General features: G+C 37.8%; 1 protein-coding gene across 1 annotated transcript in view; it reads right to left on the bottom strand.

Annotated features, from left to right (window-relative positions):
- FAT3 (FAT atypical cadherin 3) overlaps positions 1-26,700 on the bottom strand; it is a 335,405-nt gene that overhangs the window by 120,497 nt on the left and 188,208 nt on the right. The window contains exon 3 of the mRNA XM_067289480.1: positions 16,804-16,865. Coding sequence (XP_067145581.1) covers positions 16,804-16,865 — 62 coding nt within the window. The remainder of the gene's footprint in view (positions 1-16,803; positions 16,866-26,700) is intronic.

The following is a 26,700-nucleotide window of genomic DNA, read 5'->3' as shown; positions in this document are numbered from 1 at the left end:
TCTGACATTTAAATGGAATTTAATTTTTTTTTTCAGAATAAAAAATGAAGCTTCTAAAGTTTTATGTTCAAAATAAAGCTGATCAGTTAAAAACCTGATTAATGAAAAATGGATTTCCCAGCCAGGTAGAAAGTACACATAAAATAAGATCTTTAAGGGGTATAGTCGGTTCCCAGTTTTTGAACCTATGGAGATATTTTAAATTTGCAAAAGGCAAAATAGACATTTTAGGTCTCAGAAATTTCTCTGGCTTTAGTGAACTGCCACTCAGAAAGATTATTATGACCTTGTCCATTAACCTAAGAGGAGAAATAAAGACATGATATTTTTTGTGATATTTGGATTATTTGATAGAAGTTGCTTTTGTTAGTAACAAAGAGCACAGTGAAATTTTAATCAAGATAGATGATAAAATGATAGCAATTACTCATATATGTTTGAATTAAGTGATTTTTGTAGTCAAATGAGGACTATATCCTAAAATATTATACAAAGCAGTATAAAAATGCTCAGAAAATCATATGTAAGATAAGTAAAATGAGGTAAAGGAGATATACACAAATAAGGAGATGGTTTGTCAGGGCTCTTCCCAAGGCAGTTTTTCAAATGACAGTATCATTCTGTTTTTGTGAGACCATGTTAAAGCAAACCAAATCAATAATTGCTTTGATTTTAGCAATAAAAATGTCTATTTGCCTTCTTGATGTCTACTTCACAACTTTCTGTGACAAATTAATTTTAGACAGATAATAAGCATTAATTGGGCCACATTTAATCACAGTTTCATCTAATAGGCAACACAGACAAGCCTTATTATCTCAGGCTCCACTTAACTTCAATTCTAAGTGTCCTACAAATATCTACTATGCAGCTTACAGACATAGGGGTCCATTTTACGAGCTGGTGGAGAATCAGCACAGCACGGGTGAATAGGGAAAAATTTAAGATTTTGGTTTTGAAGCAAAACTCATATTCATGATCTACCTTTCTACTTCTCCCAAATTCAGTTTCCAGCTTTGAAAACTCAACCTGGAAAACAGGAGCAAATATTATGACCAGCACAAAAGATGTGAAGCTGAAATTCAGTTAACAGTTCTATTGATGCAGGATGAGGGCCACCAATCTCTTTCCTAGTGGTTGCATTAGTCTCCAAATTTCACCTGAAGTAGCAAAACTTTTATTTTTTTCCTAGATGAGGCTGATGGGGCTAAGCATACATTTCAGGTCCTGGTTCACTGTAACCCCATTTTTCATGTAGTCATTTTTGTTCTCTTTTTGGCTTTCTCTCTACTGAACTTCCATAAACCTTCACAAACACCTGATTAGCCTAGGAATCCTAAACCACACCAGGGACTGCCACGTAGACACTGACTGTGTTGCTGGAGACTTGTAGGGAAAGTCTAAAGTTAAGCGTTCCCCCGCTAAGCCGAGTCTGTGGTTTCTGACCAGCCCAAGGATTACAGCAGTCTGCTTGGTGAAGGAGGACCTGGCCAGCTATGAAATCCTCTGACTTGGAAGTCAAGGGGAATTTTCCCAATGACTTTGGTGAGAACAGCATTTCACCTAGAGCTCAACAACCTCTTTTGAGCTTGTTTTTATTTGCCATTCAGCTTTTGCCCAGTCCTGGGCTCCAGCTGCATAGCAAATAAGTACGTGGAAGCTGTAGGACTTTGTACAGAGCGTGGAGATGTGTACCACTGAAGCAACCCCATAGCACACATTATAACTGACTAGGAAGAATCACGTTTTTACAGGCAGGAAATTTTTTGTTTTTTCTTGAAAAACACCACAATTTCATACATAATTCTGTGCTTTAACATGATTTTTCCTGTTGGTTCATTCTGCTACACATATAGCCAACAATTCTGCAAACAGCAATGTATATAAATAATTTTCAGGATGTCTGGAGACCATACTGCTGACATAAATAAGTTTGCGTGTGTACAGATCATTGAGGTCATCTTGGGGCTTAAAATACAACAGGAAATATTATCCCAAAGTTTTGACATTCCAAATGTGTTGGAAAGAAACTTCTCGGCCAGAAGAGTGAATTTCTCTGAATAACATTCAGAAACCATTGAAAAAGTTTGGGTTGTTAATATTAATTAATCAATTAATACCATTATAATTAATTAATTCTACAGTGCCTGGAGTCCTGGAGAGGGATTTTAATGTGTCTGAATAATAAAAAAAATGACACTCTGTTCCTGCAGTGCAGGTGGAATTTTAAAAGAACACAACTTTGTCAATATTCTTAGCACTTTTATTCTTCTGCAGCATCATTCTTTAACATGCATTTGATTTTTGCAGCCACAGGATGGCATTGACTGCTGTGCAGAGGGTCAGTGCAATTTAAGTAGAGCCTGGGCAGTATACTTCCCACCTGCTGAAAGGGAATATTTAATCGAAATTTCATCAAAACTAAATACTATACATTTACGGCTTCCTACTGATGCCAACTTACTCAAGAAGGTAATATCAAGATCTTCCCATCTGCAGCCCTTTTGGTTCATGTTCTTACTGTGCAGACACTAGGGCCTCAACAGATACCTATCTTGTTTGAGTTCAGTAAGCTGGGGCCGTGTAAAAACACAGAGCAGCAATTCTAATATGGGATACCAGCAACTGCATAAAGCAGAACAGTTTTACTTCCACAGTTTATGGAGTCACAGTAACTCTTTAATGGCTTTACATAGGCTCCTAATTTACTGCTTATTTTCCCACGAGGGCAGTACACAGAGTAGGTGGTGACACATGGGATACCAATGGGGGATAGCTGGACAGAACGTATAACCAAGGTGAGTGATAATTGGATTGCAAATGTCAAAGAATGTGGTTGAAAAGCAGAGTGTATCAATCCACACATACTTTTCCCAGTTGTGAAATGAAAGTTAAGGGCAGGGACAGTCTGCTACAAGTAGTTCCAATTTATAGAGGTGAATTTGAAGGCAGTGGCAAGCAGCACCCAATTAACTTCAGTAGAGATGTCTAATGCCACCAGTAAAATGACTGGATGTAGAGTGATGAGCACGAGTGTCAGACTGAGAGACAACTTAGTAATACTATTAATCTTTTGTGAGATTGCCCTGCCGATAATGTGGTCTGGGGGACAATAAAACACTGCATGAGACAATATGCCTAATTCGCTAATGCAAGACTGATATATTGGAGAAGAACCAGAAGTTTCCTTGATTCATTTTATGTGCCTCCAAATAGCCCTCACTAGGTGAAGGGAAAGGAAGGGGGGAAGCAGAAGGAGTTCTTCTAATGAGTTGCTTAGTGGATTTTTAGCAGATGAGATTGAAAGAGGAAAGTTGTAGGAGCTGCTTTGCTTTCGAGATTGTCGCAGGAGGTGTTAAATGGGCTGAGTACCTTGTTGGAAATATCTGTGAGAATTCTGATTTATGAGAGCTCTTGCACAGCATGAGCATGTTCTGTCAGGCTCAGTACATGAGGCTTGATCCCTTGGCAAAGGGAGCAGATCAGACATGTCAGCCTTGCGTGCTAATCCCAACGGTCAGATGCTGGGGTCTACAGAATCCGCACCGTCACTGCTTCATTTGGGAAAATATATAAGAAATATATTGGTAACAGGTTTGTTCTCTAAAACTGCATCTCGTTTTAGAAATGGAAGATTAAGAAAGGGTATGATCCATGGATTATTGATCTGATAAAATACCTAAATCTTATTTACAGGCTCAGTGGGGCAAAGGCTGTTTGTGAATCAAGAGAAGCTGAAGATGAAATTCTTGTTTTGCTACATGAGCCTGGTGAATCTGTATGCTTAAGAACCTTTAGAAAATAGAGCATGAACCTGTACTTCATTCAGCTACTAAAGTTTAGGCATCCAAGGGCTAATGGAGCATATTACACAACCAGAGAAACAGGAAGGGTTCTTAAGTTACAAAGTTTGGAGGTGGCTCTGTGTCTACGCGGAGAATGGGGAGGGAAGGGATACCAAATTAGCTCTACAAGAACTGACTCAGGTCCTGAAAACAGCCAACAGCTCAGAGTAGGATAATTTGCTCTGTCAAGAAGTAGGATAAATGATTAGCTCATGCTTAGCACCATGCTGCAGCAGCAAGGATTTCTTTTGGTAGCTCAGTAGCTTACTGAAAATTAGGTGTACTATCACTGGTTTGATCTATCACCAGGCAGTCTAGGAGTGCTGCAAAAAACAATCTTCTGCATGCATCAGATGTCTTTTTATTAAAAACGCCACATATTTGAACTGATACTTTCACACTGAAAGTTGGATATTATGAGAATTAAATGCCTGAAGAGAAGACATTGAAAACAAATATTATTTTATTTTATAAAATATCGTTCCCTTGTTGAGATAGTATGGTTAAGCTGGAATTGACTTTGTACAGTCAGGCTATATCAAGTGGTTTGCAATAAAAATACTGTAAGATCCTTAACTGTAGATGTACTTGGTAAATGCCAATATAGTATGCAAAGATGACCAGAGCTGGGCTTTGGTATTGCAGGTAATTCCACAAAAAAAGGGTCAAAGCTGCAACACACATAGATAAAGGGAGTTCTGAAGGTCTATTCTAACAAAAGGGTTTTTGGAAAGGAAGACAAGAAGACATTCAAGTAAACCTCACACATCAGTTTTAACAATTTTATTCTTTTGGCTATATGCTTTGGACTTCATTTGAGATGTGTAATGCACTCTTCTTGATGCCTTCTACATCTCTCAGCCAACAGAGTTCCCAGTGCCGTCCATGCTATTACGGCATAACTCGATGTACCACATAATAAAGCATTGCCTCTGCTCAGCTAAAATGGGTAGGCTAAAACTTGTGACTTCGTGGAGATTTTGTTGAGTGTTTTTTAAACTGTGGTCATGGTTTTAAAAAAAATGCATGCCAATACAAAACCTCATCTTTAACTTCTCCATGTTTTTTTCTGTTAAGTCTTTAAAATGGCTGTTTGGCCTTGAAGGTTAAGGACATATTTTTATTTATACCATAGTTAAAAAATTATCTGGAATGGTAGTGGAAGGAAACAAAAACCCTCAGGGAAAAACAAATACATTTGAGGCTGTGACACAAAGTATTAAACTATTTATTAGATCTTGATTAAAGATAACATGCTGCTCTTCAGAAAAGTTGAGGCCATAAATTGTCTGAATACTATGACTGATATTTGCATTTTTTACTTTCCTGGGGAATGTGAGAAAAAATAATTCATTATTTTGATACTGACATTTTTGCTATTAATTATTCACATTAATCCTTGCTTTTCAATATTTAGAATATTCCTTGCTAAAGAAGGTGCTCTTTCTTGCCAAAACATAAAATGTACTCTAGAACTACCATAACATTTTCAACTGCTCTGTATCATGAGAGATTAGCAAACAGCAATATTACATTTCAGAATGAGGAGATTAATCTATTTCCTGACAACGAAAATTTGTTAGGATGGGAGAAAAAATTACTGCTTTTGAGGGCAGATTTCATAGCACTTGATGCTTCAGGGCCTTTGTACTTTTCTGTTTAAATCATATTTTCATAAAAACCAAAAGAATTGTTTGGTCTCTGATTATTATCAATCTGAAAGTCAGATAAGAAAAGCATTAGGATTCTTATGTTCCATGATAACATATTTAGGGAGAAAAAAAGGTGTCAAATTTGCTTATTAAACTGATTCTCAACATGATTAGAGGTTTTCTTATCTCTAGGCTTCTAGTAAATACTTTAAATTGTGTCATGTTACAAATTATGCTCAATACCTCAATCTTATTTCGCCACATGTCACAAAATAATGCACTTTTCCCATAAGGAATTATTTAAAAAATAAAAAAAATTTGCAGACTCCCATGTTTTTGAATGATGTTTTCCTACCCTTTCCTGTATGTCTTTTTGCTCAAACACAATGTTGAAGGATTATGAGGCAGAAGGGACAATCTGGTAAGATAAGAGAATAGATAAAGAGGGAAAGATGTAGCACTGAGGACATTACAGGATATAGTGAGACGGCTGTAAGGGATGTTACGGGACTCAAGGAAAATGGTAGTATATTCCAGCAACACTAGACAATGAAGAAATTCTCACCAACTGCATGGCCTAGTGGGGGCAGTTTTGGGGAAAGAAACTTTTAGTATGTCTCCAATACTAGAAATTACAAGACCATAGAGAATAAGAGCATTAGCAAGGTGGAGACAAGAAAAAAAAAAAAATCCAGAGGAAGAAGTGTTGAAAAACCTGAATTATGTGATACCAGATAGACAGACTCAAGACAGCAGACCTCAGGAATAAGGATGATTTTAACTCTGATGGAGAAAAGAGGATTGATGTTGTAGGGAAGATAAAAACTGATAGAACTTGCCAAAAGGAAGAGTAGTTCTAGTTTCTCTCTTCTTTGTCATTTCATCCCTTTATCTTTTCAAGACTAAGCTCTCTCCTCCTGAGGCCTGGTGTGGGAAGGAAAGCTGCCTGTCTGAGCATCCGTCCTCGCATGGAGATCGTGAGCCTTGAGCAAGGGACACAGAGTTTGGGCATGTCTTGTTTGGCAGCAATTCTGTAGCTCTCTTGTGCTAAGAATAACGCATGTATCTGATTTAGCAACCTCACCTGCAAAGTCTGATTACTGCCTTCAACCATCTCCCCTTGAGGAGGGGCTGCCTGTAAACTGCAGTGCTCCCAGGTAAAGATGATCTGGGAAGGAACTGCTTAAGCTGCAGATGTCCTCCTGGGAACCATGTCCAGTCAGGTTCCAGGGCAATTGCAAGAGACCGTGATCAAAGAGCAGATCAGAAACCAACCCAGAGTCCATTCATGTCAAGGGAGTTGGATCCACAGAGATTTAGTGCTGGGATCCATATACACTCTATTGCTAGGTGGTTGGATTTGGTTGCTGGGTGGTTGGATTGCAGGGTGGCTGGATCTGGTTGGATTTGGTTGCTGGATGGTTGGATTGTCGGGCGGTTGGATTTGGTTAGATTTGACTGCAGGGTGGTTGGATTGCAGGATTTGGTTGCTGGATGGTTGGATTGTCGGGCGGTTGGATTTGGTTAGATTTGACTGCAGGGTGGTTGGATTGCAGGGTGCTTGGATTTGTGTGGATTTGGTTGCTGGATGGTTGAATCTAGTTGGATTTGGTTGCTGGGTATTTGGATTGTGGGGTGGCTGGATATGGGTGGATTTGGTTGCAGGTTGGGTGGATTTGGCGCTGTGTGAATGGTGGCAGCAAGTGAAGTCATGCTAGGAGTACAGGAGAAATTTTAAAGATGCTGTGAAAAACACCTTAAAATGAACTTTTTTTAGAGATAACAAGCATGAACTATGAACAGTCGAGTATAGATCACCCAGGGAAAAAAAGACAAATGGATGCAAAACTTCTGCAAGGGCACATTTTTAAATGCACATTTTAAAATGCTGAATTTAATTAAAAGATGTACTAGGATTTCCTGAGAAAATCCATGCTGTGCTCAGATAGGATTTTAGTATCGATGCAATGTATTCCTGGTTGAGGAAAAAGGTGCTCTCCTGCCTTAAATGCTCAGTTCTGTCTTATCTAGGACACCAGCAAATGGAGACATCCACAAAATGTGTGCATGAACGCATGTTCGTGTACCTACACACTTACAGACATGAATTAACAGTCTGGCAGCTGATGGGTACTGTCAATGTCACAGAAAACATGATATAGTACTAAAGCAGACATGCTTCAGATAACACAAAGACTCTCTACATCTAAAATGAATTCAAGTCATGTGAAAGATTTCCTGCTGCTTCTCCAGAAGATTAAAACATTGGTACATTCATAAAACAAAATGTGAAGATTTGGTAAACCAATGTGCCCTTCACAATGACTCTTTGTCTAGTAAAGCATGGAGCGTGGCCATAGACTCTTAGGAGACATGGTGAAAGGATATATCAAAACAGTTTGGGCTTGGTAGGTGGGCTCCAATCAATAAGAAAAGAAAGCTACAGATCTTAAGAAACATACAATGAAGTAAAAACCTGTGAACCCCGAGCTAATCTGTGAGCTAATTCATCAGAAGAAAACTACATTAGAAAGAACTCCATAATCCTGACAGAAAAGAAGAACTTGGTATAAATTAACCACAGAATTTGCCGACACAAGCTTACCCTCAAGAAATGATTTATAAAATGAGAAGGAAAACCATTAGTACATCCTTCTCCGTTTCAATCGCATTTAACACATGGGTGCAGACCTAATTTTCAAACTATACAATAATGTTTGGTGTTTTAATAATACTTTTCCATCCCATTTGCACTGATCTGATGCTCTGCCATCTAGTTCTGCAAACAGAACAGATGATACAGGTGTTGGGTACATTTTAAATTGCTTTTATCTCATATGTTAACTCACCTATTTCCAAACACTACTAAGATGTGGAGTGTTTTTGTTAACAGTGACGCATGTAAGTTAAAGGAAAGCTAAAAAGGAAGTAAAAACTGCAGCAAACCCAGTGTTGTTGAAATAAAACTTGCCCTTACATCTACAGAGATGTAACGTTCAGATCTAACCAGAGTAGTGAAGCTCTAAGTCAACAAGCATGTTAGATGATGTGGGAATGTATTCTGCACTGGTCAATCCGGATGGGGGAATCAAATCTGCACTTCTCTATAAACTGCTAAATCAAACTGCTGTAGAGTCGGGCCAGACAATTCCACTCCACTGTGTTAGCTTATGTTGTACGTTCTCACCTGAGATGGGTGGATAACTGGATGGGTGATTGCCATTAGCTCCACTGCAAAGCAGAGAAAAACAAGACTCCTTAAGCCATTACTTAGTATGTACTACCAAGCACACTTTAAAAGCCAGATTTTTCCCCAAGTGTGATTGAGCCCACAGAGCAAAGGATTTCCTTAAGTTACTGCTAGTTGTCAAAATGGGGATATTGCAGACATGGGGGTTAATGTCTAATTCCTTCATCCTGGGCATTATTAGTGATAACTTCAAGAAAGTCAACAGAACTGAAACCAGACTATGTGGACCAGTCAGACAGCGTAAGCATATGAACATAACTAGCTGCCAGGGTAATAAATGAGGCTTTACCCTATCTACACTGACATCAGATACGACATAACATAATGCTAGCTAACCAAAACGTGACTTTCTTGCACTGCTTGGCTTCACAGCTATGGGATGCTAAGTGCAGTGAAATCTTAATTAGGTCCAGAGGGTTCAGAAAATGCTGATACATGTCTTGGCTCCCAGGAGATGCTCAGTTCTTTGCAGGGTGGCAGCCTGTGGGCCGAATTTGCTCTCTGGCACAATTCCACCTTTTCTGCTGTGCCTTCAAAAGAGATGGGAAATGTGTGATTTCCTAGTGCATGAAGCCTATATGCCAAGTACCTCCTTTCGTGCTTGCATGTGATGAGATGTTTAAAGCGAAGACCTGCTGCTGGATTGCTGTGGGTCAACAAGAAAGATCCTAAAAGAGGAATTTGATACCCAGCATGAAAAAGCCTATAGCATTGTGCTTTGTGGAATTTGACTTCCTCATTTCATGACCTGACTGTTCAGGTCAGTGATTCATGAAATCTATAAAACAAGCTCCGGTCCCTCTGAAAACTCCAGACATATGCAAATCATTCCTTAAATAAAACAAAGCTCAAGGCAACCAGAAATGTGATATTCTAAAGAGACACAACAACTGTGGTAGGGAGCAGTGTGTCAGCCAAAGCAATAGTCCAGGACAACTCTGATCTTGCAGTGCTCTTCGAAATCTGAACCTGGATTAGTACTTGCAAAATTATCCGTATCTTTCTACTGGGTCAAACTATAACATTTTATCTAAATGACTACTAGATAGGCCAGTATTCCACTGTGGATGGTGAATCTGTCATCGTATATATTGGTGAACTGAGAAAATTAGATCTCTTCCTGAGCTAAGCAGTGACCAAACAGTAAAGGAACTGGGCTTTTTATTTTCATACACAAACAATTAAGACAAACTTACAACACACCTACAAAAGCTCTATAAAATATCTGACTCTCATCTCTGTAACTGTCAAATATCCATAACAAAAACCAATGCTTTGCATATCAAGTTTTGAAGATTTTTGTTTTAGGAAGTTCATTAAACATAGAAAAGACAACTGCTTTTCTTCATTACTATTTTATCCTGAATCGATAGAATGAATTAACCAAACAAACATAAGTTTTTCTACCATTGGACTAAAATCCTGCCATGTAAGAACTTCCATACAGATTAGCTAGATAGTTAATGCAGTTTCCAACAGAGGCCAGAATCAGATTTTTGGATATAAATGATGCACTAATTGAACTGTCAGCAGTGTGTGTGTATCCTTGACATCACCTTGGTGACAGCATGTTTAAAACATTTTTAAGGGAATCTAATCTTGAGATGGCTAAAAGGATTAGACGAACAATATCTAAAAAAATAAAAGACTGAAACCAACAATAAGCATGAAGCAAAAAACAAGCAAAGTATCCTCAGGGATGACTTGAGTCTACACATTTTGTGGAAATTTCACAGTCATTCTTAGGGCATCTAGTCTCTCAAGGCTATTGGAATTTCATGGAACAACTATCTGAGGATCAGAGATACTATTTGATATGCATGGACCCATTCTTGCCCCGTGGCTTTGGTTATGTCATTACAGTTGTGTGTACATTTCTCACTGGCTAGCTGAATTTTACACAGAATTTCAAGGAATTTAAATAGAGGATTTTTTTTTTAGTTCAAACTCATTTTGTTCCATTATTGTTTTATGATTTTTTTTATTTAATAACAAAGCAAAATTAAAGTTCCACATGCATGAAGAAAAGTGTTATTAAACTCAGTCTTCCTGATGCTTAGGCTCTGTCATCAGTGCTACTTCTCAAGTTGCTATTTAAAATAATAGAACATCTGGGAGCTATTGAAATTTGTAATAATCAAAGAAAAGAGAATATTCTGCAAAAACGTCATGCCTTAATTCTTTTGCAGTTTAAAATTTCTGTTCGTATCTCTTGCACAGAGGCCACTCAGCTAGCAATTGAACTAGCAATATTTCCAGGGATGGACTTGCTAACTTTCCATCTTATTGGGTCACATTACTTAGAGATGATAGTTTAATCTATGAGACCACTTATCACTGCAGGCAGATGTAATCACACCAAGATTTCTTCCTCATTCTGCTGTGTAAGATTTTATGCCTGAACACACATGAGAAGCAGTGTGTAATGTCATATGTGAATCTAGCTCTGAAAGACAGTTTTAACCTCTGGTCATCTCCTGTCTTTGGAAAGCTGCTGGCTACTTCTGAAAATAGCAACTTAACAAAAAAAAAAACAAACAACAAACAACAGGTGGGCAAGAGGAGGACGGCAAGTGCAGCCCATGCATTTTGAGAAAGCTGGTGCAGAATAGCAGCTCCCGAAGAATACAGTGCTCTGGGTGGAAATATGCCATGTGACATCTTCAGGATGTGCCATGATACTCTGTGGATGCTGGTCTCTGCTCACTCCACCGCCACACCAAAACTGTCCCTGAGGTCATGCCAAAACTGTCCCCCAAGACCTCCCGGCCCCCAGACTGATACGGCTCCATGCATGTGGCGCCACCCTCCGGACAGCATCCTGGGCCAATAATCCCATGGTGGCATAGCCTGAGAAAGACCAATGTGTGTTTTCTTAGAATTGTTTTCTTTCTACCCTTTTTAAAGTTAGGCTTCCTTTCCCTTTTTCCTTTGCTATTTTTTTCTCCCCTTTGAAGTTGGCTTTGAAGTTCAAAGTGTCACCATGCAAAGTTGACATCGTGTTATTGCTTTCACTGTCTTTTCAGAAACTTCTCTTTCTGTACTTATTTTTCCATTACAAATTCCTTTTAGGCATCCTTGAAATAATAAAAATATATCACTAATTTTCTTACTTCTGGAAAGCATAGTCATTCTACAGAAACTTCAGGCAATCAATTTTAAATTCAAGCTGGAAATAGTGGGCTGTTTACCTATATTTTTAATTTCCCTTGCATCATCTAATAGTCTTCAATGTTACAAAAAAGAAAGGCACGTGCCTTTGAAGTCATTTAAATCTCAGATAAAATGTTCAACTTTTACCCCAATCACTAGCATGTCACCAAGGAAAAATGCACCTTTCTTTGCCAAATGTAGGCATTGCTAAAGCTCTATGAACAAATGCTTACACGGATTTGTGATCCAGGATTTAAACAATCAGTGTTCTGTAGAATACTATTCAGCTAAATAAATCCAGAGAACTTCAGCTTTTATAATTCTACTGTAAAAAGTATACAAGTACATATTGTCATATTGCTGCCTATATTCTTTAGAAAACACTGCAGTTTCTGACAAAGTAGCACACACTTCAGGCATCACCAACAGTGGAGAGAAAAAAAAAAAGAGGATGACAGTGCACACAGCACTGGTTCAACACTGAACCACTGGCACGGTTTTTGTGGGAAGAACGGAGAGGCACTGCTAGTCTAAAATGCTACCTTTCAAAATGTTAGCCTCCTTCCCCCCAAAGCTGTGGTCATCAAGTTCCCAGCTGCACCTTCCCTGTGACATTCCAACCAAATTCCAAAGGGAAAAATGATATTCCTTCCATCAAAATTCCCCTTACAATTACAGCTTCCCATTAAATGCACAGAAATTTGATTTCTTTTCAGAAGGCTACAATTACAGCAGATAATTATGCTTCCCTCTAATTACTGCTTATAAATACACACCATGTAACACAGCTTATTGTACCCTCTGTTAGTGTACTTACAGTAAATAGAAACCAATATGCTTCATTCAGTCCATGTATTTTGACACTTACATCAGATACACGAATTTATCTTCATTATAACCCCTTGCACTGTTACTGACATCCTTCTTGGAGCTATACTAAAGCATCACAGCAGGAAGATTGATGCGGCTTGTATATACTGATTCGCTACAAAAGCAAGTCACTTGAGAGGCAGTGTTACTATTCTGATAGCACTGAGTTGGCTAAAAATTAGCAGCACTAAGCCAACGCTCTGCTCCCGCTTCTCCTCCTCATTAATTATGGTACATGACTTGGACCTTGAAAGGCTAAGCCTGTCATAACAGTCTTTTTAAACCTATTGTGTTCAGTTGTTTTATCATTGTTAAAGAGGTTCAAAGTTCTGATCATGGTTATTAGCAACTATTTTTATTCTTTATAGAGCCTCTAATGAGACAAGTTTTGCACCATGATAAATGTTAAAAGATAATTTATAAACAAATCTACAGTGGTAAATTTAAACATCATGTTGAAGAACAGAGAGATACTATGGCTACAATTTTCAAAACTGACTAAATGATTTAGGAGCCTGGTCTCCATTCCATCATCAGGAGTGCCCAGACAACGTCAGCACTTGAAAAACACTAACCTATTACATTTCTTCATCAAGGTGATGAAGAGGTCATATCTAACTACAGATAATTTAACCTTCCAGTCATAGTTCTGACCTTTCAAAGACTGTTGCTAGAATTGTACACTGAAGCCTGTAACTTTTTTGGCTAATTCTTTTGTTAGATATGGGCCTTGCCCCTCAGAAATCCCCAGCAAACTGAACACTCCTGCAGTGTGTGCGTTCTGCAGAGGCCTTCCCTGTTGAAGGCATAAATGAACTAGCATTTGTGCATAGTGTATTCAGAAACCACCCAAAACTTACACTGCGACAACACACAATCAGATCCACAACACAGGCTGAATGTGCAGGTCAAGGAGCTCTAGCCGGGATTAAACAATCCTCTCCCACCAAACTGCACACACACACTGAAAAACAGACCAGGAACTACTTATCTTCTGGACATCTCAAAATAAGGTGACAGAAAAAAAGGTTGTAGATTCTGCATGAAATGGTTTACTTCTACCCTTTATACTGTACATCTGTCACTCCAGCAGCTGTTTGAATATAACTGGATGGCAAAATTACTACAGGTAAAGCTGTCAGATCAGGATTAGAAGGCATCTACAAGAAAAGGGGGCAGAAGAAAATGGCAGAATATTTTCTGTGGTTTTCCAGACCTCAGACTCCACTAGCACTCTCCACTTCTAGGTTCTTACTTTTACTAATTCAGGATAGTACAAGAAGAGATAGATTTCCAGAAGAAGAATGAAGTCAAAGTAGGAAAGAAGAGTAGGAAACCTGTAACCATAGTGCTGATGTGTCCAGTTACTGAAGGAGAATAAAGACAGATCACCTGAAAACTGCAATTGCACCTCACTTGAAAATAAAAGCAAGCAGCTTTTCCTTTCTTTTTTCAGAGGCATATTTAAATACTTCACTCCCCCCTCCCCCCACAAATCTTTAAGATAGACTGTGAAATAATTCAAAACAAATGCTTTTGGTTTGTGTCATGTGAGAACTGGGAACTGAAAAGAAAAATAGCATTGACAATGCCACAATCCATGGAAGATCTGAGAGAAGAAATTTTTTTTTCTCTCAAGAAAGCCCCAAACAATCCCTCCCTCTCAAACAACATGACCAAAACAAACACAAAATCTCCAATTACTGTACAGGAGAGCCCCCTTTTGACTTCCTGATATATCTTTTAACCTTGGGGATAGACAACCATCAAGGACTTGTAGATACATCAGTATCTGTGCTCTCTTTGTGACTTACTCTTTGATCAGTGCAAGTCTCACTGCAAAATCCTTTGACTGCACCCTTAGGTACCATTAAAAAGTCACTCACAGATCCTTTCCATTCACAGAAGACAACTAAATGAGTAAGGAGGGATAGAAATAAAAGTGACTTGGGCTCAACCCTTACCTTGCAACAGACTTCTTGTGTAGTTACAAGGGGAATCACTTAGATTCACCTTATCTGACTTTGGCAGCTTTAAATACATGTGTTCAGTCCTCACTGGTTATCCGTGCTTCCTCTGTCAAGGACAGTGACAGACAAATCCGGAGGAGTCACCCTATGCCTCATGAACGGCTATCTGGAGATCTCCAGCTCTCTGTAGCAGGTCCCATCTTTCCAACTACTTACAGGGGTGCCAAGACCAGCTTGACCACTCTTATCACATGACTGTGGGCCAGACACAACCACTCTGCACCTCACTTTTCCCTAATGGGAAACATCTGATGAAAAATGAGCGATAGCGCTATGCAGAATTAGGACAGCCAACCATCTTGTTCCATCTCGTTCTCCTACCAGCTTTTGTGAATGAGATGCAAATACTTTAACTAGTGGAATTTGCTTAGTAAGTACTGGCCAGTACGGATATAGCATCGCTGTCAAATTCAGGTAGGAAAAAGACAGGCTTATTAATTAAAAGTTGTATCTAGGAAAGGTCTGTCAATGTCTCACACATGCACTGGGCAAATGGGAGCAGAGGTTGTCAGGTCAAGCACTAATCAGAGCTTTTCAAAGGGAGCCAAATTTACGTTCTTTTATACTAGACAGACTCTACTGGAGGAAGGGTGTGAAATGAAGCCGGAAGGGAAATACTGTACTTCTGGGAGACCATGGTTGTCTCGGCAATTAAGGCCTCCCCAGGGGGTTAATTACAACCATAGAGAGCCAGGCATTTTACAAAATGTTTTGAGAGTGTCATAAAAATGCACACATCTCAGAGAGCTTATTTCTGAAACATTAGCAGCTTATGTGGTTTGATCCCAGGTAACTTGCCTTCCAAGAGGCAGCAATGGTTAACATTTCATTAGCAACTGAAAAGATCTATTTGGCTATTCTGTGAACTATCATGAAAAAAAGTAGCGGGTCAAGTAACAAATTAACCCTTCTCTACTGTGTTCTGCACTATGCAAAAATCATTTTGAATTTCTAGCAAACAAAAACAACCACGGAATATCCAAAAGTATATTTTTCTGCATTTTGCTGCCAAATAGTGATTGCACTGGGAACTATTTTTTCCAGATGTTTAACATGTCCAAATATATCTCTAACTTGTAGGGATTTGAAGACAATTGCCTAAAATACATAGCAGAAATGATTGATTACATGGGACAATATGGTTCTCTTACTTGCACCAGCACAAATCAAAATTTCCTTATTTCACAAATTGACAAGACAACAGAACCTTCTATGCAAAGAAGAAAACTCAGCATGGTGTAGAGCAATGAGAAAGAAAACTTATTTGGCAAAACCAGTAGTATACAAGTATATTACTCCAGATCCAGTATATGTGAGCCATTTATAAAGCAAAACATTCACGTAAAAACACGTTAGGTCTAGGAAATGGCTGAGATATCCTTTTTAGAGGGCAACATTTTACGTGAAAACTGTTGTTAGTAGTCTCAGTAAGCGAAACATTTGATTCTGATGATACTGTAAAAGCAAGCAAGGTCAAAGTTTACTTGCATCCAGAAAAATAGTTTTTATGGTAGATCTGAGATGCAAAACAGGTTTAATTTCAGAGAGTGGAAACAGTTCCATACACAACTTTCGGATTACTGAGAGTGCATAAAGCTCTGTCTTTATGTAAATCTTGGCATAGTAAGGGTCTCACAAATTAACTGAGATATTTAGGAGATGTCACCAACTGAAAAAAAAAAACTTTTCCTCTGAAATACTCTAAACCTCTGTTACAAATAGAGAAAGAAGAAAAGAGTAAGATTCAAGGGCTATGATATAAGATTTAACTGAAGTAGATCAGAGGTGGAAAACAAACGTTTTGTTTATTTCTTCTATTGTTCAAGTGCTCGTGAATTGCCAGGTATATTATTTCTTTGGTATAATCAAGCAATTCCCATCTTTGTGTGAATCCTTCACACATCCAGAGAAGAAAGAATTCCTCTTTCTTGGAATAGGAAGAAGTGATTTTAAACTCCCCAAATAAGTTAACCTTTTAACATATATTCTCCACTTAATCTTACCTCCAGAAAATGCTCTGCTTGCTGTTCCCGATCCAATTTTCTTGATGTTGTTGTAATCAGACCTGTGGAAAAAGGGTAATATTTGATTGTCAATATCTGCTGAAAAATATATGTCTCTATTGACCATAAGAAACAAGTTCATTTTTTTGAACACTCAAAGGGAAAAAATCTATTTGAAGCTGTATCAGGCACAGATTTCTTGACATCTGTCAAGCATTTTCTTTCACAGCACAGCCATTATGAGACTTTCTGACTAACAATGAATCTTTAAAGAAAAATGCTGTGAAAAAAGTAACTGAAAAACAGTTAGCTGTATATCTACAGTTAACATGCTACATTTATTACACTGAATAAAAACCTTACTAAAGAATCACTATTTGTCTTATGATTAAGTGCTTCAGTGAATCATTTGCATTTGACTGAAATCCTTCCGTAAAAACCTCATTAAAGATTTCAGAGTTCTCAAACAATTAATGGGACAGGATGCTGATTACTTCTACGCCAAGAATACTTGACAAAGAAGGTTATTTCTGTAATAACTACTTGTATACATAATGATTTCCAAATGTAATCATTCTAATGCATTAAAGTTTTTGTACTATAATTTCATCAATTTGTTCCATGTTCAAACTGAGTCTTTAAAATAAAGTACCCTTTCACATGAGGATGATCAAGATATCTTTTTTTTAAAGCAATGCACTTTCACAAATGATTAACCTCTTGTGAGATTTATACCAAGTAAAGAAAATGAAACAGTTTCAAATTTCTCTAAAGAAAAGCTATGTATACTCTTCTATAAATATAGTTACAGTTTTTATTTTTTTCTCAGTAGAGATTTGAAGGTCAGATTTGAGTTGTCCCTTATACAAAATGTTTCTTTGGATAGGAAAATGCATTCTGTGATTTTTTTTTTGGTGACGGATTCTGGCGAGCGTAAACAGAGCAGCTTTTCCCGGGGGTATACATCTTTGGGAAGACAATGCCAAGGTACAGTCATTCTCAAAAATTCCTCCTTTGTATGACTACTGAAGAAGACAGGAAAGGTAATATTCCCTGGATTATCTATAAGGCTTACTTATTTAATCAGACCAGGTAATCATCTAAACCTAAATCCATGATGAACTGAAATTCAGTAGCAACTGCATCTTACATCTACATAATGCCTATAAGTCCCATAAGGCTTCTATATCTACAGCTCTTTATACACTGTCGCCATGTATTTAGAGGAGTCGCTTCATCTCTTTTGTCGAGACGGGGGGAATACATTGTCAATAAAGAAGGGGAAATATAACTAGAAGCAATGGGACGAGATGAACATAGAAAAGTGCACCCTGCCTCCAACATTTCAGACTCATTATGAGATATATTAGACCAAAGAAGTGATACCCTAGGGGAGGCTGTAGAAACCTGACTGGACCATGAGAAAATTTCTCTGCTATTACTATGTCAGAGAATCGGGTGCTGGCAAAAGGCTGAAAAATAAAAACACTTGGTATTTCCCATATCAAGCAATTATAATTATTCAAAATAGTCACACCATATGGGATGGTTATATCCATTACATTTGTTTAAACAGACAGGATAGCATGGATGAAGAGCTTGTGTCATTCACACAAGATCCCCATGTGCAGAGAAAATGCAGAGATACAAGGAAGTTCCTAATTATAAAAGCAGTTTGGCCCCAACAAGGTGATAAGTGAAGATCAGTAAGATATTTCATGGTTTTCAACAGCCCCATTTGTTACATGCACGGTCACTGTGTATATTTATCAAGCATGGTCTGATCACTGTAAGATTTTTACAAAATTTTCCACTTTCTTCCCCCCTGATATGCTACTATGAACTAAACCTATGTTTTTCTTAAGCCAGGAATGTGTAGGGTACTTAGTATGTTGATAAATGTTAGTTAGCCCTCACTGAAATACTACTGAATGCCCAAACACTGTAACTATACATCCCTGCCCTTATCATCTCATTCAGACAGAGGATTTCTCATTTCTTTTGAAGACCAAGAGCTAACATTTGAAACCGAATTCTACTAACTGGCAGTACTTATCTTTGCACTGGTAAACAAAAATGATCTCACAAGAATTACTGTTATCACTTTGGATTTTTTTTTTTTTTTCAGTCTAGAGCCTTTTAAACTGCAGGTCTGAGCCCCTGCAGAACTGAATTCCCTACTAAACGGTACGACCATATGGCAAGTCTCTACGACAGAATTGCATGTATTTTAAATTTAATGGATCTTACCAGATTTAGCATTCAGACTTAACAGTCAGTCCTAAAAGGCATGTAACTAGAGCAATCAAACATAATCATCAAAACGTTAGACCAAATACTAACATACAATTCCCTTTAATGATAGTAAGTTCATACTTATATACACAGCTCTACAGTACAGCATATCAGAGCGATCAGTTCTGCAGACCTGATCCAGATGGACGGCGCCAGCATAACTATTTGTTTTTCTTGTAGTCTTATACATACTTTAAAGACAGCTCTACTTATACTACCAGTTAGGGGCAGCCTCACTAGGCTGTTATAATATTCTATATCAGTAACTGGTCATTTGTGTGTACAGCCCTAAGCCCTCTGATTTCTGCTCCTGTACACTGCAGGACTCTCTTATCCAATACTCTTGGTGGCCCCATTACAGTCTTGTGACTGCTCACCTTCATATTCATTCTTCTGCTGAAGTCATTCATAGATCACTCTAACAACAGTGTTTAAAAGCACACATGGTTATATAAACAATAATTTCTCAACTACTTGATATTAATATCTATCTAACTATGGCAATGTGTTGGTATGGGTTAGAATCTGATCTTTTCAGATTATAAAACTGCTTTCAGATTATAAAACTGCATTTCAAGGAATTCTCCTTATGACAATTCATCTAAACTGAAAACAGAAGTAAGGTTGCCCATAATGTCTAGGACTCCACATCGCTTTACCAGACCAGCCTCAAAGAAATTAGTTTTATTTCATGGGTTTTATGAGAACTATGCTGTGTCCCACCTGTATTTAATACTCCATCTCATAAATATGTAATACTAGTAATATTTAGCAGGATATAGGACTTTATATTACAGATCCAAGGACAATAAAGAGAAACTTGGCCTTGCACAAGAGAATACACCTCAACTATGGTTCATCTCCAACTGCATTAAATCTTCATACTGTGTTCTTATCTAAAGGCATTATCTAAAGAAAATAACTCCAAGAAAAAATTATATCCAAGAAAATGATGTTTAAGATAGATTTAGGCTATACTGCAGGTTATGATATAAAATCACAGGGAGACAATGATGAAAAATGATCTTTTATTTTTTTCCCCCATCTTCAATATGTGCGGTAGTTCCTCTAGACACAGACATCTGGACAATTGTCCACAGCCACCTGGGAAATACACCAGGCATCTATCACAGAATAGTCAAAACCACTAATAAGCCTCAAAATTCATACCACACCTCTCAAATGTTTTTTTCTCAAATTTCTGAGGAAGCATCATGATCTTGCTAAGGGCAGAAGATATTTATCACAATAATCATAAAGAATCATAACTTTGATGATTCTTTAAGAACGGCCATGAAAGTGAACAGGAAAACTGAAACTGCTAGAAAAGTTATTTACAATAAAAATATCAGCTTGAGGCTTTAGGCTGTTTGCCAGGCTGGAAAGAAACTTTCTGAAGCTCCTTCTCTCTTTGGTGGCTCCTGACATTGACATGTTGAAAATCTTTTCTTCCCATATACAGGACAGGAAGAAAGCTCCCTCAGCACAGCTGCTGGAGGCTTTGCTGAAATCTGTTGCTCCAGACAGCTTTAGTGTGACTCTCCTCATGATACGGATGCTCACAAGCAAGATTATGTGATTCTTTTCTTTGACCTTCTGACTCAAAACATCCTCTCTCTCTGAATCCTTTCCTGAAGCTATGTAATTCAGCTGTCTCCTGAAACTTCAAAACACTGCTTGATCTAATTTTTCAGTTTGGAGATGACTATATGTTCTTCAGTAACTCACTTTTCTGCAATTCCTTTTACTTTTGGTATTGGAATACTTCTCCATCTCTAAATAAATGAACAGTTATTGTCCTGCTTGTGTTACAGACTTCGGAAACGAGGGAAGCTCAATTAGCTCACCCTGCACAACAGGTCCCATTTAACTGTGGGACACTCTGACAATAACTGCAAGCTAGCACCGACTGGGGAACCTCCTTACAACACCTCACTGTCTACTGGGTAAGACCGTCACTCCCTCCTGCATCACTCCCCTCCAAAAGGAAACTTGGCATGTGGACACAGAAGGAACAGGACTGTCTTTCACCTGATCACTGTATTATCTAGACCAGAGAACCAGAGATGAGGGATGTGCTACAAAGCAGCCCTGCCTTACATTCTAGGTGCAGCCCCCAAGAAACAAGGGAAAGAACAGGATCAGCACTAAGAAATCCTGACACCTTAACCAGTACATCAGCCTATATAATTTTCAGCCAATACATCATCTTGGAAACAATTCACCAGTTGTTAGGGCCCAACCATTTGATCAAGACACCTGGACAACACTTAGCACTGATTCTTGCGTGCATGGTTTTAACACTTCATAAATGCAAAGAGAGAAAATAAAATGAGTTCAGTGAAAGGGAACAAAACCCACAGAAATTATTTCACATTTGCAATGGGTGAAACATGCAGTTATTTGAGAGCAAACAAGGAAACGTAACTTACTACTTTGATCATTAATTATGATTATAGGTCTGATTTCTTAGAATTATTGTCAGATATATGTGCACATGTGGTTGCATGAACATATATATATTTGTAAGATTAAAGATGACATAGGAGTAGGAATAGTTATGAATTCATCAGTAAGACTAATTCTTTATAATCAATTTTTGCAATTGTAGAAAACTGCATTTTTATTAACAATAAAGCCAGCAAACCTCAAAAAAAGAGAGTGTTAGCTTTTTGGTTATGTTAATTGGTGTCATCTCAGGTAGGTTTTGCTATTCAAAAGTGACATAATGCTCTGTCTTAAATTGGGTCTTTTGTGAAATATTGTATTGTTTCTAAATAGTAGTTCTGCTTGGATGCTTAAACATATGGCTATGCAAGTGTCTATATCTGAGAAATACCTCAAAATACCTATTACCCTCTGATGATATGCAGGTAGTAGGCTCAATGTAGAGCAATTTCACTGCAGTCAAAGGAGCTACACAAATTTATGCTCGCTAAGAATCTGTCTCAAATGACTGTAATCTTTGCCTTTCTTATTTTTATTCAAGAATACATAAAAAGCAACAGAAAATTATTAACTTATTTAACATAAACAAAGCAAAGCAAACAATTTATATTCAAATGCAATTTGGGACCAGCATCTTCCACTTCAAAAAGCTCAGTATCTATATTTGCATTTGTATATCCAAGTTATTCCTTCTTCAGAAGGTTGTGGTACTGCCATTTAATCCTACCAGAGCTCCAAACTTCAAATTAAATTCTGACATTTTTACCAGTCTTTATCAAAGTTTCCACTGTAAAGTACTGAAAATGTAAACATATTTTATAGGATGGCCTAAAGCTAATGCAGATACTCATGTTTATGTTTTTTTATGATTAACTTGTCAAGAAACGTGGGTGTAGCATGCAAGCAAGATGAGAATCTTGAGAAAAGCAGACAGATAGAATGAAAGCAAATAGTGACTTTTCAAATCTTAGCTGAACTTGATGTTGATAAAAGTGAAGGTGACAACTGAAGAAGGGGGAAATAATGCAAAAACTGCAGTGGGCCAAACTGTGATCTCAGGATCCTGTATTTATTGGACATGACTATTTTTTAAATTCCATAAAATATAAGCCAGTCAGTCAGAGTGGACTGTGTACATCAGCCTTAATTTATACCGTGGTAAAGTTGGGTATTTTCTTCTTTGTTTTTTCTAACACTAACATCACATAGGCCAATATTTCCAGGCTTTTATCCAATTATTTGGATTCTCCAAACTTCCCCATGAATTTCTCAAACTCCTTCCAAAAGAATAGGTTTATATTTCTAAGATAGCCGATAAGGACTGAAACATAAGCATGATGAGCAACATAAAGGATTTGTTCTGTCTACCTGTCTTGCCACTTACAAAGCTGGTACAACTGCATCAGACCGTCAATCTTAGAAGACGGGAAAAATGAGAGGGGAGTCTTGGACAGCATGACAGACCAAGAGATAAAGAAAGGCTGGAACTGCAAAAGTGGCGTTTGCATTTTTCCATAACCCCTTGCAAATCCCTGGACAAATGGACATTTGAGAGCTGTATCTAGGAGCAGCATGGACCAGCCAAGTAGGCCCTGCTCACCGGTATGGCAACCACCAAAACACACCTACGAAATAACCTTTTTCGTTTTTGAAAATTCAAGGCACTACCTCTGATCTTGGAGTCAGAAATGGTGATGATGTGTGGACAAACATGAACCTGCTTGTTAACTCTGCCTTTTATGCTTTAATTAAAATGGCCAAATGACAGCTATGGTCTTCCAGCTGAATAATACACATATTCTAACTTCAGTTGGCTCTCTTCTTTTACAGAAGAGTCCTCACACAAGTGATACGTCTGGATGTCTGGGTGTGTTTAGGCAGATAGACTGTTATATACAGATAAATATATATATGCACATATTTACACCCACACTTTACATACAGTCAAATACTTGAGTACGTTTATGTAAGTATGTGACATTTTACATATATTCAATGAAGTGAATGTTAAAAACTGTTAACTCAATAAATACATATTTATAAAAGGGCATTTGCTCCGGTACTTATCAATGTTCATACTCTCAATAAATATGCCTTATTTTAAATATCTGTATTAGAAAAAAAAAAAAAAAAAGAAAGATGAATTTATGAGCTTGGAGAACCACAAATGAAAAATCCACCATGAGGGAGACATTGCTGTATGTTTGCCTCTTCTGATGCTTATTCTTTACACGTCCAGATCAGCCCCTGGCTACCGGTGTGATGCTGAACTGAACTGACCTTTGGCTTAGAAGAAATTCACAGATTCTCAATATCATGGCACTTAGGGACCAAAAATCAGTTTGCTACAAGCTATTTTCTAACACAGATTGAATTTCCCTAATATGGCTTTGAAGCCAAGGAGAGTTCAATAGCCTTTTATTATGAAATTGAATTATGTGTATTCAGCCTATAGCTGGATAACCGTACCTGAGCTGTGTCCTGAAGTACTGCTTAAACGGTAACAGAATGTGGTATGGAGAAACAGTGTATTTTACTGATGTCTCTGGAAGTGTTGCAAGTTTTATTGTATAAAGCATAAATTAAAAAAAAAAGTAAAGAACTCCTTCATTAATTTCTGATTTAAAAACTTTGTTTAGATGAAACATGAAAAGAGTATATGAAAGGTAACAAGCCGGCTGAGATGTCAAGAACCTCTTTCCCCTCTCCTCTTCCCACCAGCAGACTAACAGTACACAATTTATTGCATATTTTAGTGTCCACTGTTAAATCATCTTTTTTTTCTGCTATGCATATGCATAAAAAAGCATTTTGTTCAAAAAATGCAAGTGTGTTATGTGTTAAAAGTATGACTAAGGACTTTCGGTTATGATGCAGGGTTAGTTTGTGGCCTCAGAATATATTGCCCGGCTACGTGGAATAGCAGTCCATGCTTTACGCCCTCTTCACTTGCAGTGTCAGGGTCTTCACCCAGGAGAGCAAGGCTGGGCACCATGCCATGTATCTCAGGGCCTGTATGTCAAACCCACGCGGAGCCACTCTGGATGGATTAGGGTTGAGGTCTTGGATTGAAGCTTTGCTAGTTCCTGGTTCCTGGGGGGAAGGCAAACTTTCCTCTCATTAAGATACTGATCCTCATCTTCAAATAAATCAGTTTTGAAATGGAAACAAGAATATAAAATTAGATAGCTTCCTCCGCAGACTTATTGTTTGCCTGTGCCCTGCTTGATGCTTTGAACATCCTGTATCACAGATGCTATGCTTCATAGCTTGAAGTGGATGTGTTTCCCAATCCGTCTTTCTCAAACATTGTAAAGAACAAGAATACCAAAAGAAAACCCATGAAGATCTCAGAGAAAACTTTCCTTGGAGTAACTCTTGAAAGCCCTTTTTGGGGGGTAAAATGCCTTGGGATTGTTTGCTGCAAATATGGGCATTTTAACCTAACAAGTTAAACAGATGAAGAAAACAACAAAAATAAACACTGTTTTTTGAAAAATGTCCCATAAATTCAGTGACTGATAACACACTGCTAGTTCACAAGAACCCTTAGGTTGAATTTTCAGAAATTCATACAGAAATATACAGGTTTGCTGATGGGTTTACTAGAATTCTCAAATATTTATTAATAGTACACACAAAGGTGTGAAGACAGCCTTTTCATAGATACACTGAACACAGAAAAGAGTATGCATCTGTTTAGAAATATAGTCATTAGTTCTCAACTATCCTGCTACGCTTTGATGTCATGAAAGTAAATTTAGGACTTTAGATAGAAAAAGAAGGGGGAGCCACAATAAATAAGTTCAGGATTGTCAACTATGCATTCAGAAAAGTAAAACTATTGAGTATTCTAACCATAGAAATGTAGAAATGAATAGCAATGACCAGGGTAATTTTATTACCCACAGGCAGTGAGAGGCATTGTAAACACTCTAACAGTACATTCATCTCTTGAAATAAGTTAGGGATTGACAAAATGAAATCAAATTTCAAAGATAAATGATAGAAAATGATGTAAATTTTACTTGGAGATGTAAACAAACATATCATTTTATATAATTACACATGTAAGCCTCTAATTTAGAAAGACTGCATTTTGATCTTAAATGAATGATACTTCATTGCATAAGAAAAAAAATGGCATGCCTGTGCAATTACTTGAAAGATTGCTGCCTTATTGTTTTTCTGGAGGTGACAATGAGAGTGAAATGACCTCTTTGACAGGCTAGGTATAAAAAGCGATTGCTTTTAAAAACACTTACACTTTCTAACATGTGGTTATGTTTGAAAAAAATAAAGGAGAAGAAAAACCGTTTTATTTCTCTTTGGTTGTCCCTTCTGTCTCCCATAAGAGTTCTCTTTAGCTTATTGCTGAAAATATCAAAACTGTACAAAATGCACAGCAAACATTTACTTCAATGAAGAATTTGGATTATGCTTTCCTGTAAAGGCAGATTTTGGCTTTTTTGTTCTTAAATTATGTTCAAAATGACAATATGGTATGACAATCTGTTCTGCCTTGTGGAACACAGCATTCAAAGGGACTTCCTTTTATCCCTTCAAAAGTTAGCAAGTGAAGCCCTCAGCTACTGCAGGCAAACACATCTTAAAAGCATTCGCATAAATATTTGCCTCCATTTTAAAAGTGGTCAGGTTTTTGCTCCCAGTACTCCTCCTGGAAGGCTGTTTGGCAACATGACTGCTCTAATTGTTAAGAACCTTCTAATTTCTGGACTGAATGCATTTATGATCAGTTTATGCCTATTTATTCTTTTGCCTTCTAGCATTAACAGGGCAAGGAAGCAAACCTGAACAGCTTTCTCTCTGGCTCTGTCTTAGGCTGCAGCTACTAGCTGTCTCCAAGACAAATCTGCTATGAAAGGGAAGTGACCCTATGCAGTGTGGACATGAAGAAGGTGATGTCACTTGGCCTATTTTAATTAGCAATGTAGAGAGCAATAATAAACCCCTCAACCTTCGTTTTGCTGAATGAAACAAAAGTAGCTGCATTAGCTTCCTCTCTCCTAATGGACTTTTCATTCCCCTTTTTGCATTGCAGTTTCAGCGTTCCCTCATCCCTCTTAAACCCGACTGATCCAAACTGACCACAGTATATTCACAGACCTTGTAAAATGGCTCTAACCCTACTGT

This window comes from Apteryx mantelli, chromosome 1, assembly GCF_036417845.1.
Source record: "Apteryx mantelli isolate bAptMan1 chromosome 1, bAptMan1.hap1, whole genome shotgun sequence".
In the NCBI taxonomy this organism is placed as follows: domain Eukaryota; kingdom Metazoa; phylum Chordata; class Aves; order Apterygiformes; family Apterygidae; genus Apteryx; species Apteryx mantelli.
Note: the sequence above shows the minus strand (reverse complement) of the source record. Positions and strands in the feature narration are given on the sequence as shown.